This window comes from Podospora pseudocomata, chromosome 3 (genome assembly GCF_035222375.1).
Source record: "Podospora pseudocomata strain CBS 415.72m chromosome 3, whole genome shotgun sequence".
Lineage (NCBI taxonomy): Eukaryota > Fungi > Ascomycota > Sordariomycetes > Sordariales > Podosporaceae > Podospora > Podospora pseudocomata.
This window is the reverse complement of record NC_085887.1, coordinates 4,110,447-4,124,197: the sequence shown is the minus strand read 5'-3', so window position 1 is coordinate 4,124,197 and position 13,751 is coordinate 4,110,447. Positions and strand designations below refer to the sequence as shown.

Genomic DNA, 13,751 nt, shown 5'->3' with positions numbered 1-13,751 from the left:
GCTGAGCAGACTGAGCAACCTTTCATGATCAATGTGCTCAGTGTGCTCAGTGGTCTTGGCCACTGATCAGACTGAGCACCTCCTGATTGGTCGTATGGGGGCTTATGGGTCTTTCCATCCCTGGCCCAATGATTGGCTGAGGTGCCCAGCACCTCGGGTACCACCCAGTGGTTCCTGTACAGGAGTATTACGCTTGGGACGTAACACCTACCCTTGAATTCTCGACCGGCCATGTCATGGATTCGCGTTCGTAGATCGCCATCCGTCATGGCAGCCAATGCCATCGGAATCACCGCATGCTTACAGCGGCATGATGCGCCCTTGGTCTTGTACCCATCAGTACATAGCTCCTGTGATACGTGGCAGTAAAAGCAACTCAGAAATCGTGCCCCGCATCTTTCCTATAGTCGATCCGACCCTGAAATTCCATGCAACTGGTGAACGAAAGATCCTTCTCCGACGTAGCCTCACACATTCCCCACAAGTGCCCAGCCTCTTTCATCCCGCCAAACATCCAGCAAATCCGGCAGCCCATTTTGCCGAGTTTCTCTATCTCGTCCAGTGCCGTCTCGAGACGGTGTAAAGCGAGGGCAACCCTTCTCCCCCGGGCATGCGACGCTATGATGCCCTGGGAGGATAACTCGCTTTTCCACCGGAGCTCGTCGCGACGGCAGTTATCGCATCGGACGGCGTCGAGGTCTTTGCATTCCTGCAGGGCCCCGTCCAAGCACTGACCGAGCTGGCGTCGACGGCAACCTTGCGTCCGTATCAGCCGGTGGACCTCGCGCGTCCCCAGCTCGAGATAGCCGTCGCGAGCAGCGTCTTCATCCGGCCAGTCCTTGTCCTCGACGATGATCTCCGCTGTAACCGCCTCCCCGGCTCGCCCTCCCCGTCCCGCCTCCTGGGCATAGTCGATGATGCTGAAAGGGGCCTCGAGATGAATGACGTGGACGATTCCCGCAACGTCAATGCCCGTACCCAGAGCCGCGGTGGCCACGATGTAGGGAGCATTGCCGTCGACCCACTCCCGAAAGCCGTGCTCACGTTGGGCCGCAAAGTGCGTGTCGCTGTCGTCGCGTAGAGCGTGATAGTAGTGACAGTCGAGCTGCCTAGCGAGTGCTTTGCATTTCGCATGGCTGGTGCAGTATATGACTCCCTTCTCCCCTGGTGAGAGACGAGCGAGTCGGGCGCTCACCAGCTTCTTTACCTCCATGACGCCCCTGCCGTTCCGGACGCGAAGGACAGAATAATGCACGTTCAACCGCTGACTCCGAAGCTCGTATATAGAGCGGTGCCTGAAGTTCCATGGCATCTTCGAAGTCGCGTTGACGGAGCGGCGGTAAGGTTCCAGTGAGAAATACAAACGGGCATCCTAGACTGCGCAGGAGAACGAGGCCCCGGAGCTTTCTGCGGTACGTTTCGGCAGCGGTGAACACTAGATGGCATTCGTCAACAACCACTCGGTCCAGCCTTCCCCTGACACTCAGGTCGGCAGCCCATTGCAAGAAGTCGTCCGTAACGGCCGCCTCGGCTGATACCAGCGTGACTGACCCTGGGCCATGATTCACGCGCCTCGGGCCAGGACTTGCAATCTAGCCCGGCGTCGACGCAGCGTGCCACGAGCTGCCTTTTCAACTCGGCATACGGAGCTACCACGATGGTTACGCCGGCGCCCGACAACATAGCCGGTACCATGAACACCAAGCTTTTTGCCGCCGCCCGTCGGCAGTACGGCGACCAGCGGGCTTTTGCTTAGCCGTAGCCAGTCTCACGGCTTCCTCTTGCTGGGGCGATCGGAACTGGGCGCTGTCGTTGCGCAAAACGGCCCGGAGCGCCCGAAGGACCATATCATCATTCTTCTTGTCGTCATCCGCTACCGCCGCGGTTTCTGCTCTTAGCCCTTCCAGAGATGCCGGTCCTCATCCGCTTTTGGGGAGGCTGGGTCTTCTTCTTCTTCTTCTTCTTCTCATCTTCTTTCTCGACAAACGCGATCTTATGCTCGCGTTTTGACGGTGTTATGGCTAGCATGGGGTGAGACAGTGACGGCGACTGTTGCCGCTGCTGCTCGTTGCAGCCGAGGAATTTATGCCAACGACGACTGACTTGGCCGAATATCTCCAGCGACTCGGCTGTCAAGCGCTTTAGTACATCGATCGTCACGCCATAGTTGGCGGCCGTCTGGCCGGTGTGACAGGCGGCCAAGTCGTCCGGCGCCTCGTACTGCTCCGCTTCGTCGTCGTTCTCGCCGTCCTCGAAATCGGCTCGAGCGGCCCCACGGTCGCGCGCGTGCTTCTTACTAATGGCGATGGCGATATGGCGCCAATCCTGAAGTCCAATCTTGCGGCCGATATAATAGGATGTCCACTTCCCCATGGCTCTGGACATCTGGCTGCTCTCCCACGGCCCTGCCTCGTTATGCCAGATGAAGTCGCTCGGCGGCGCCATCTTGCCATAGCGTTCCCACCTGTCCGCCTCCCAGCGATCCGTCAATGGCCGAATGTAGATCATGTACATGACGAGCAGCTGCCCAACCCTCCCCGGCAAGAAGCGAGGGATTACCTTTGGCGAGTCGAAGTGAGCCAGTGACTTGTGGTATTGGGTGACGAGCACAACATCCCCGTCGATGATGAAGACGCTGCGGTCCCTGTTGATCCCGTTTACGAGTCGCAGGCCCGTAATCTCCTCCCCTCGGCTGGGTTGACCTCCGGTGATGTGGGAGAGCAGGAGTAGAAATTCTTCAAACTTCTTGACCAGCTTTAGATAGTCATCAATGGCCGGCCACTTCCACTCGCCCCACCTGGTCCAGGAACTCGGCCTTCCGCGAACTCACGACGAGGTCTTCGAGCATCTCAACCTCCTTGCCGGCGAGATCGTTGCCTTGGATGAAGGACTGACCCCGCCTCGTTTGGGTGAGGTCATCCTCGATGCCGGCTAGGGGAATCAGGAAACGATCGTCGTCGTCGTCCCCCCCTTCTTCCTTGAACATCAATTGTCTCCACAACAGGTCCTCGGCGTCGGTTGTCATACGAGCCACCATGCGGCGGATATCGTCCATGATGATCGGCTTACCCATAAAGTACATCATCTCGCCCGTCTTACTCCAGGAAACCATCAGCGGACTGCCAGTCTCCTGCGCGATCTTCCTTCCGTACAACAGAAGGCTGAGCGTGTAGCCCATGGGGGAATAGGTCGCCTTGCAGAGCCAGGCGTCTCGAACCCGGGCGAACCGCTGCGCGAGGTCCGTCATCCCGGCCCGCTCTCGGGTAGGGATGGCCCACTCCGCGAGCAGCGCCCGCCCCGTAAACACGAAACCCGCAAGCACGTAGGTAAAGAGATGGGCGGGTCGCAGCTGGCCCGTCTCGCCGTCGATCGCCAATACGCCGACGAAATGCCATAACGGGCTCGCAAAGGGGTCCCCGTCGAGCCGCTGCATCCAGAAGTCCGCTAGGACCTGCAGAATCTGTTCCTGGAGCTCCTCGTCGTCCGGCCGTAGTTCGTCATCCTGTAAAAGCACCCGGAGCCGATCGAGATTGTCCCTCTGTGCCTGTGTAAAGCGGAAGCCGTGGCTGGCGAAGAGCGCCTCTTCCTCGAGCGATAGTACATTGAGGCAATAGCACAAGAACCTCTTCACGTATACCAAGTAGCGATCCATGCTGGTCTTCTCCTGCAATGGCCCAAACGGTCGGCTATGTGCATCTTGAGGGTCGGGGCTGGCCAGGAGCAGACGGGTCATGAGAGGCATGCTCTTTAGCCCGCCGATGCAGCGGTCGAAGAAGAGTCCGTCCAAAGCGGCCGTCATCCGTCGCTGCTCATCGTCCGCACACGACCGGGGCATTCGACTACAGGCCTGGATGTCCATTAAATTCCTTCCGGCGAAGTGGATCGACCAGCCGGTCCGCTTTAGCCAGTTTGTCGTTTCGTGTCTTAGGATCCCTTCCTCCATGACCCTCTGCATCTTCTCCTGCGTTTCTCGCTGCAGCGACCAGCCCTGCGCAATGTCCGAGACGATACTGCGATCGTCCGAATGCACCGTCGCTCTACTGCTTCTTATTCCATTCTCTCTCTCGCCGCCCCCGGCAGCGGAGGAGGGATCGACACAAAAGTAGAAGACCGCCCTCTTGGGTCCTGTGAAGAAGGTCTGCAGGTGTACGTTGGCCCAGCAGTCCCTCTGGGCCCTGGCTCCTTTTGCGTTGTGCTTGTCGTTGAGGTGCACTCGCAAGCACTTCCAACTTAACGTGAGATGACCGTCGCAACCTGGCCAAAGGCAAGCATAGCCCTTGTGTACAGCGAGGCCCCTGATAGGCCGGGTCGGGTTGGAGACACCGTATGGTGAGAGCTGTTCAGTTGCCGGCCCTTGTAATGGCCGACCCCGGTGCTGGCGGAGGATGTCGTTGCGGGCTTTACGGCCGATATCCCGGTGACGGTCTCTTAGGTGGCCCTCGAGATTCTGCACTGCGTATCCATGGAAGGCGCATATCAACGCGCGGTGTTCGTCGTTGTATAGAAGCCACCCCTCCTCTTCGTCCTCTCTTTCTTTCTCTTCTTCCCCCGTGGTTTGTTTGGGGTTAGAGGTCGGTACCGGCGTCGGCTGCTGCGGCACCGTACCTTGAATTATCGCCGCCGTCATCTTCTTCTTCTTCATCATCATCGTAGGATATAGGGGAGAACAAAGGATGGGATGACTAAAAAGCGGGTTGGGGACCTATGCGCGAGATGGATATCCCTTTTTGTTACGCCCCAAGCGTAATACCCCTGTACAGGAACCACTGGGTGGTACCCGAGGTGCTGGACACCTCGGCCAATCATTGGGCCAGGGATGGAAAGACCCATAAGCCCCCATACGACCAATCAGGAGGTACTCAGTCTGATCAGTGGCCAAGACCACTGAGCACACTGAGCAAGGTACAAAGATACTTCAGAAACATATGTAGATAGCTTCACATAAATAGGGGGGAGTGCCCAGCGCTCCCCATGTCGAGGAATCTGATTCCTCATGCAAGCGATCAAGTTCATTTGTCTTCAATCTACTCTCAGTAGCTCTTTGTTAGAACGACCTGTTGTTGACAGTGAACCCCATGTCTGAGACGCTTGTCACAACCTTCGATCATCCTGTCATATTCACCTCCGGCGTACTGCCTTACGGTCTGTATCCACTCCCGGTGCAGGTTGTAACAATACGGAGGAACTGGCTGGTGTAGATAGACAGTTCTGCAGTATGCAATTCACACTTGTATTCACGGTATCTTGTGTTTACATTGAGACATCTTGTTGTGCACCGTTTAGCTGCACCGAACCAGGATTATTCAGAAGTGCCTTCAACCAGTGTCCCTTTCAGAGGTTCTGGATAGTGGTTCGTCACATTATCGCTCCCTATTGCTCGGTGGCCCCAGTGGCTTGGATCTATGATCTCGTTGCCGATAAGGTGCTCGAATCGCTCATGAGGCTTCTCGTATCTCTCATTGTTCGGAGGTCCGGTCAAGAGTCTGTCCGGAGATCCGGTGAGGAGTCCCGGGAGCCGTTGAGAGCGCTTGTGGGCGAGCCGTTGAGAGCATTGTGGGCGAGCCGTTGAGAGCATTGTGGGCGAGTCGTTGAGAGCATTGTTGAAATGATGAGAAAACACACAAATACAACCAAGACACCACAAATATACCCTCAACAGGTCCCTGAATGAATACACCTGCGTGACAGTGGCTCGCTCGCAGGCCGCACTTCACGCAGGACAAAGAAAAGACACTATGGGCTCGCAGTCCACATAATAAGCACCGGAATGGCATGATCAGAGGACCAGAATTGCCTGCAGGCGTGCAAGGCTCAAAATTCGAAAGAAACAAAAGTCGATGTTCTGTCTAAAATAGAATGTCCGGAGCAGACCGCTTATATACATGACCCCTGAACCCCCGAATCCTCCGAGAGCCCTACTTCCTTACTCAAACCCTCAGGCCTGTGAGCCGCACCCCAAACTAATAGACAGTTCCGTAGTATGCAATACAAGTCACAATCGTTGGTATTTGGACTATTGTGATTAGATAAGCCATTTGTTGTACACTGTTTAGCTGTACCGAACTAGGATTGTTCAGAAGTGCCTTCAACCAGTATCCCTTTCAGAGGTTCTGGATAGGAGTTCGTCACATATACTCCGCACATAGTCTGCCCTGCTTGTTGGCTTAACTGTGACATCTAGACCTCCAGTAGAAAGAAGATTTGTGGATGTTATAAAGTGTAAAAATGAGGCAATTAGTGAACTAAGGCGAAAGTAGTTGAGTTGGTAAAAAAGTGAGCTAAGGCAATAGCTGGAGCGAGGAAAAGGTAAGCTTGTAAGAACATGGGCCAACTAGGTGGACCCACACAACACAAGGTGTAATGATGCATGCCAGGAAAACTAATGTGATTTACCCAGCAACAGACACGGTCAGAATTTACTCGTGTGTCCGGAATAATCATAGAGGGGTATTCAGCGACTCTAAGACGTCATCTTTGTCACTAGTCGTAACGTCGAGCATGTTTAAGGACTGGCAGCTTCCCCAACGGCGGGCATTTGACCTGCACTCTTCTTTACTGTCAAACCATACCCCCCTCTCCATCAATCCTGTCTACACCCTCTTTTCCGAGCATCACAATGCCTTTTCAACCTCAGTTATGTGCTGAGCTAGGTTTCAATATTTGGCAGAACTGTCCCAATTACTTCTTGTCAGTGCGGCCCAGGAAGAGTATCCATGCGGAAGTTGCAGATGACGCCTGCATCCAGTTTCACCTCGACTTTGTGGGAAAGGACAACATTGGTATTGTCAAGGGCGGACTTACTCCATATGGAAGCTTTCAGTCAATGGCATACTGTGATGCGCCCCCGGAGAAGCTGTGGCTCCTCTCCTATCTGAATGAGATCGCCATGTTTTATGACGGTAATATAGACCGGCCTGCCCAGCGAAGAAAAGCATATTAATATGTTGGGTCCAGATTGCGAGCTTCCTCCCGCTAGCGAGGTATAGTACAGTGTTGTTAGCTTTGTACGAGGGTGCTAATCTTTCGTAGTTCGACAGAGAGTATGATAACATCGAAGGCCGTCGTATCCTTGGCGATCGCGAGGAAATAAGCGCCAAGTTTAAAGAGGCTTTCTCCAAGGTTGCTACTCGCCTGACCGAGCTCGATCCGGTCCAGGGACCTGTGGTTATCTCTTTGTTCAACTCTTGGAGGAAGGCGGAAACTGCGGTGTCGAGTCATTTTGATACCTATCAAACTCTCGAACTATATGCCCAGGAGCGTATACGCGATCTTGGATGGAAGTAAGAATTCTGGGTGCCGTAGTAAGCAGTTTTGGGGTGCTGACGTTGAATCAGTTTTATGTTTGAATGTGCCATTTTCGGAAGTGGTATTCGCATTTCGGCGGAAGAGAGGAAGTCTGTCGACCATGTGTTTGAGCCACTGAAGGTTGAGAGCGTTTGGGGTAATGATGTCCTCTCTTGGGAGAAGGAGTTGCTTGCGCATCAAACAAATGGCGCAAGGCTGGTCAATGCGATTGTCCTGCTCCAGAAGTGGAACGGAATGTCTGTCGAGGAGGCCAAAGAAGTCCTGAGGTCGAAGGCAATCGAGGAGGGTCAAAGGTACCAGCAGCTCAAGGAAGAGTACATTCGATCTCAAGGGGGCCAACTATCTTCCACCATGGAATGGTGGTTTCACATGGTGGAGGCGCTTGCCGCTGCGGGGGAGATGTGGCATGCCTTTTCATATCGCCATCACGCTCCGAAAGGGACCAGCTACACAGACTACTACCACAAGAGGGTTGTCGAGGGTGCATTCAAGCTTAAGTAAACGCCACAAGTGTTAATAACCAGCGGTTGAATGACACGCGTCTGGCGGAATATAGGTTTCTCTACGGCGAAGACATGCCTAACAAGGGAGTGATAATGGACGGGTGTCTTTATTTAGGTTTACTAAGGTACTGTAGGCAGAAAAGACATTGCCTCGGCGTTGGTGTCGAGTGTTTCTTATATAGAAAGCAAAGACGACATTCTAATTGACTGACTTTCATTGCGGAGGGTTTGGCCCTGTCACTTCCCTTCCATTATGACAGTGTGTTGAGTTTACCTAGGACCTGGAGTGTGAGGAAATAACTTCGGAATTGATTACGGGATGGAGGTATATGAGACCTATCTTAATTCCGGAATGCGCAGTATCTCGGTGGTCGAAGGCGTTATCTGAACGCATTGCTTCGGGCTGTTTGAGACTAGCCAAAATTAATGTACAGCCAAATCCTTAAAGGATGGGTAGCCCGTGCTTGTGGAGGACTGCGGCCTTCTTTCCGCCGCCGTCGATATTACCGCTGAACCCATCGCAGAAGACCGATACTGGCGGCCTGCAGCAGCAACATATGGTGGAGCTGTCATCTAGGTAGCCTTGGGTTTTGGGGGGAATCTAGATATTGATCACAGCTGTATCTTGGCGTTACCATCACAATCCTCCTGCAACATGAATCCAGGCCTTGGTCCTCAGCAGCCGGGTCATCAGAACCAGGATATTATCCCTCCATGTTCTACATATAAGTAATTTCATCCCACGTGGAAAGGCGGCTGAGGCTGTTGAGCCGAGACGACATCTTCCAATATCCGGGTTGTACAGCGCTTCTCGCGTGTGCATATCAGCCGTCATGTTATTTACCGGTCTTGTCGTCAGGTACGGTGATTGAGCCGGAATATATTCATCTAAACCCAATAAACGCCACCCTTGGCCAGAACTGCGGGGTCCAGATATCACTTCTCCAACGCAGATAATAAAATGACCGGAACTCCCAGCATGTTTGTGATGTAAACAAAGCTGTCTAGCTTGGACTCTGGAACGTCGGTGCAAACTGCCCGTATATCAAGATGGCGCCGTCCATCGTCTCCATTGCGACCCTAGCCGCTCTCTTGTCACCAGCAATCCCAAATATTCTGGCCATTGCTCAACTCACCGCTGGCTGCACGACAAACTCGTTCACAGTCTCCAGTTGGCTCATTGAAGATTTCGAATCCAGCGGAACGACTGTGCGATTTCAGGCACTCAATCGAGCCACCAACACATCAGCTCAACTGAGTTGTCAGGTTTCAGGAAACGCATCAACATGGCAAGCTTGCACTAGTGACAGCTCTCCTTTGCTTGCTTCGGTGCAGCTGGAGGCAGCTGTAGCTCGAGTGCGAATAAACGAGACATGGGTGTGCAATGATCTTACTCCGTCAAGACCGTTCGTCATCTCTCACTTGGTATTTCTGATCAGTCCTGACACTGTTGTTGTATAGGCTCAACTTTGCTGCCCAAGGAGAGGGTTCCCTGCCAATTACCTGCAATAGCGACGCTTGCGCCCCCTTGTCCACCGATCCCCTCTTGATCAAGTCTGTCCTCAGCTCCCCCTTCCCGCTGAGCCCATCAGCAGTTCCTGGTCCTTCTGGTCACGACAAGGAGGGTTGCGCAGCCGGGTCACGAACACCGTCGTGGGAGGTCTTTTCCACTCAGCTGAATCTCCGGAACGTCTCCGGAAGGATTGAAGGAGGAAACGCCTTCATCCAACTGAGAAATACCATCACCGACTACCGTGCATCTTGCTTCGGGACATTAACCGGCACCGCCCCTGCGACTATGCAGTGTTCAGCTCAGTCTACTGGACGGCCCAGAGCGCCAAAATACAACATCAACACTGTCCTCACATTTAGTCCTGGCTCCTTTGTCCTGTCAGTCAACGAGACGTGGTTCTGTGATGACGCGAACCCTGCCCAGCCGTAAGCTTTCCCCTGTGTGGGTGTTGAACTTTGCTGACGCTTCGTACAGCATTGAGATCTTTGGTGTTGGCACTGCCCGGCTCCCACTCGAATGTTCCGCTGTCGGAGAGACGACAACCTATTGCGCTGGTGACCCAGCCACGTTTACCGGCCGCCTGATTTCTGAAAAGCCAATCCCGCCATTTTCTCTTGGTGACCCTCTCCCCACAGCCCCAAGTTGCACAATCTCATCAGTTGTCGCTCCATCGTATAGATTCTCCGACTTTGAAACAATAGTAGCGTCCGGATCGAGCCTGGGAAGCATTAGGTTCGGCGTTGAGCTCAACACTGGAGCCGCGTTCACGGGCTACCCGTCTACTTTTTTCAGATCCGGCGTTTCGGTGTCTGTCACAGAGGGCGGGTCAACCGCATGGTATCCTTGCGTTTTGGAGAGTGTTGGAGAGCAGAGTCTGACACCCACGGCTTGTGCGTTCCGGTATGATGCCACCACGCAGAGTCTATCCCTCAGTGCGGATTGGAAGTGTAGTGACCTGGACGCTAGTCGACCGTGAGTGTCTTGATGCGCTTGTTTACAAGATTGATGCTGACAAAAGGCAGGGTTTCCTTTACGGGCGATCTCAGGACAACGGTTCCTAGCTTGACTTGTTCAACAACATCGGGGAGAACTCGATGTGCTACAGCTCCAGGGCAAGCTTGGGCAGCGAACGTGACCAGCGTCTACTGGGGGAATTAACCGCGATGGGTAGCCATTAGACAAACCTTTGTAATCAAGCATCAAGATAGAATGGTATGTCGCATATTGCCGAGTAATTGTTTATAATACTGCAGGCAAAACTATATTCAGCCGATTTGAATTCAAGAAATACCTAATCCTGCGCTGGCCTACACCAATCTGAAACCCCTTTACCTCTGAATCTGCCCCACTCGCTCCAGCTCAAAAGCAAATAACTCGTCACAAACACACTTCCTCAAACTCGACCAACCTCGAAAGTATGTCTGAAAGCAGTGGCCGACGTTTTGCCTCGGGGAGGATGCAGCCTGTCGCATCCATACCCGGTCGCTCGCACGAGAGCAACTCATCCATGAAAGCATTGGCTTGCTCCAGCTCTCGTTCCCAGAAAGCTCTAGCGATTTTTCTTGTCGCAGTATCTGTGACTTCATCGACACTGATGCTTTTGGTCTGTACCAACTTACCACCCTTCAGGGTCAACCCAGTCTTTCGTCCTCTCTTCTCATCGACCTCCCATTCTGGGGCCCCCCTTGTGCATTCCCTGATCATGTCCTGCACATGTTTGGGTGTGCTGTCGAAGTGCGGAAACCCAATGGCATCTTGTGCATCATTTTCCTGGAGAATTTCGTGGTCAATGCCACACCTCAGTCTCGCCTCACCTTCGAACAGACACCACAACAATTTCCCCAGCATAAACACTTGTGCTCTTTCCAACCTTTTGCTGTTTGTCTCCAACCTTTCCTGCAACAGGGCCTTCCAAGCAAAGCTAAACCCACCATCCTGGTCCTTGTACCTCGTCGACTGGCTAGTGGCCTCCCAGCTACCAAGGCAGTTCTGCAACCTCTCGGTAGCCCGTTGCTTCTGTTGACCGTGTTCATAGTCAAGCCATGTGGCAAGAATCTCCATATACTCAACGTACAGCACCTCAGGGGGGCTCCACGAAAACCAACCCCCTCGCTGTTCCAAATCCAGCAACACCAGGTCCATGACCTCTTCTGTCTTGCCGTCGGAGCGAATGACGAGATTGTCCGGCTTCAAATCCGGATAGAACCCGAATCGGTGCTGATTGACATGAATCAAGACCTCTGTCAACTGCCTCGCAAACCGGAGTTTTTGCCGCATGTCCAACTCGGTTCCCTCAGCCTTGCTCCTAAGCAGCAAGTCCTTGAGGGATCCGCCCTCAAAATACTCCATCACGAAGCCTGCAACCCCCCTCTTGCCGCCAAACTTTGCCTTCTTCGTCACGAGAAAAAGCGGCCTTGGCACCAAGTTGGCATGGGGTCGGAGCGATAGAAGGGTCTTGATCTCGTTGTACATGTATCGCTGGTCTCTCAGCAACGATTTGAGCGCAACCACCCGGTCGCCCAATTGTCCTGGCAAGGTGACAAGACTGATTGCTTCGTGAATCTGCTTCTTGAAGCTGAGCTCACTCACATCGATGGTAGGGGGCCAGTCCTCCTCGTTCACCTTGTTACACCAGGCCTTCTTGAGCTGGTCGACGCTGCACATGTTCTGCTCAATGTCGTAATCAGGCAGCAGGTAAATAGTCATGTCTCGGGTGGAGGCGGCGATGTCAGCGATGATGATGCGGGAGCCAAAAGGAGCCGCCAGATAGTCTCGCTCAAAGCCCGGTACGGTAGGTGACCACTCTTCAAGAGTCTTGAGCAGAAACTTTGAGATGGGAAGCGAAAGAAGTTGGTCTCTGGGGGTGTACATGGCCTCCTCGGGTTTCAAGATGCTTCGAAGTTCGAGGGGGTACTCCTCAAAAGGTGGGAGCCAAACATCGATTCGGACTGGCTGCTTGTCTATGGCAAATAGGGGCAAGGCGAAGAAGCGTCTGCCGTCGATATCAACTCCATCGATTCTCCATTTCGGGTCGACTGAGGGCGTAAGACTGCGAATCAAGTCGTCTCGGTTCCAAGCTAGGTTTTGGCCTCTAGCGGTATCTTCATTCTCTGGTGATTTAGAGTGTTGCTCAACTGGCTTCTGCAGCTGGTAGACTGCCAGAGGGGTCAGAACGTCGATGACAACGGTGCTTGAGAGTTCCATGCTTTCTCCTGCGATGGTAGTGACCGGTCAATGATGCTGTCGAATGCAAATAAATCCATTGTATGCCAGGCTCCCAAACTCTCGTTTTAAGTAGGCAGTCAAGCCTTGGGCGGGGCCTCATCATCTTTCACTTTTCACTTTTCACAAATGTTATCTGGTCTTTAACTCCGAAACGCGCAACTGTAATACCAGCCAGGCCCAGAACACAAGCTCACTTACATGTTTGTGCATGTAACGCCAAGATCATGAGATTTCCACCACTCCGGCAGTCCTGTGATACCATGTCTCGTTGCAAAACTAGGGGACCGCATCACCACTATATCCTCACACTTTGACACACTTTTCAATGACGCCCTCGTGGGACCCCACTGTACTTGGACTGACTAATAGTGAGTAAGCACCCTAACTGCCCCGCATCTTACCCGGCCTCGGCAGGCAACCGGTCGATCCCCGGTCTATCATTTCCATCTCGGAGAAGGAATATGCCGCATCGCTCATACATACCTCTGTCGAACCGGTCACCAGCCCTACGCTAGTGCCGAGCAACCAGTCTCGTGGTAAACAGCCGTGTACGACGGCGTGGACGGGAAACCAGCACGACCAACATAGTGGGAGGACTCTGAGAACTACAATCGTACCCGACTATAATCCAAACTTCTATCCGCCCCCAACTCCCGAATACCAACTCACAAATGCCGAGCAAACCCGGCCACCAAGACACTCCCCCACCATCATCCAAGAAAATGAGACCCCAAGACCCCAAAATCGGGGGACACAACAATGCAAGCCCACGAACCACGCCCACATGTGAGATGGCTTGCTCCACCTACCCTTCCACAACACCCGCAGCCAGTCCTGTCCGCCCTCGGGACCGGACCGTCCTCTCACTGGCCGGCTCCCACTCATCAGCAGCGGTCCGATGAGAAAATGAGAGCACCCTTCATGTACACGCCCCTCCTCCTCCTAGGTTCTGCAGTCAGCGTGTCAAATCACGGGCATTTTCTCCACACGCTCACAAGTTCCTGTCCTTTTTGGGCACCTGAGATGAGACAGTGTGGGAGAAAACAGGTATAACAGCCGCAAATATTGGTCCCTTGCTGCAGATGACAGGGTTGCAGAAGTCCATGCCCCCTCTCCTTGGGTTTGCATAGGGCTAGATCACCGAGTCCCCATTCACACCTCTCGCCGTCCAAACACTCTTCGCTATCCCTCTCCGGATAGAATAT

The 13,751-nt window shown here is 53.6% G+C and overlaps 2 protein-coding genes across 2 annotated transcripts; one reads left to right on the top strand and one right to left on the bottom strand.

Annotated features, from left to right (window-relative positions):
* Positions 1-8,728: 8,728 nt before the first annotated feature.
* Positions 8,729-10,567, top strand: QC762_310480 (uncharacterized protein). The gene is made up of 4 exons (XM_062889345.1): positions 8,729-9,214; positions 9,270-9,746; positions 9,796-10,293; positions 10,344-10,567. The coding sequence occupies exons 1-4, from the start codon at positions 8,859-8,861 to the stop codon at positions 10,477-10,479; spliced, it is 1,467 nt and encodes a 488-aa protein (XP_062745446.1). The 5' UTR covers positions 8,729-8,858; the 3' UTR covers positions 10,480-10,567.
* A 131-nt stretch (positions 10,568-10,698) lies between these two features.
* Positions 10,699-12,836, bottom strand: QC762_310490 (uncharacterized protein; the record flags this gene model as incomplete). Its single annotated transcript, XM_062889346.1, has 2 exons — positions 10,699-12,526; positions 12,745-12,836. 2 exons carry the CDS (start codon positions 12,834-12,836, stop codon positions 10,699-10,701), a joined length of 1,920 nt encoding a protein of 639 aa, XP_062745445.1.
* Between the last annotated feature and the right edge of the window lie 915 nt (positions 12,837-13,751).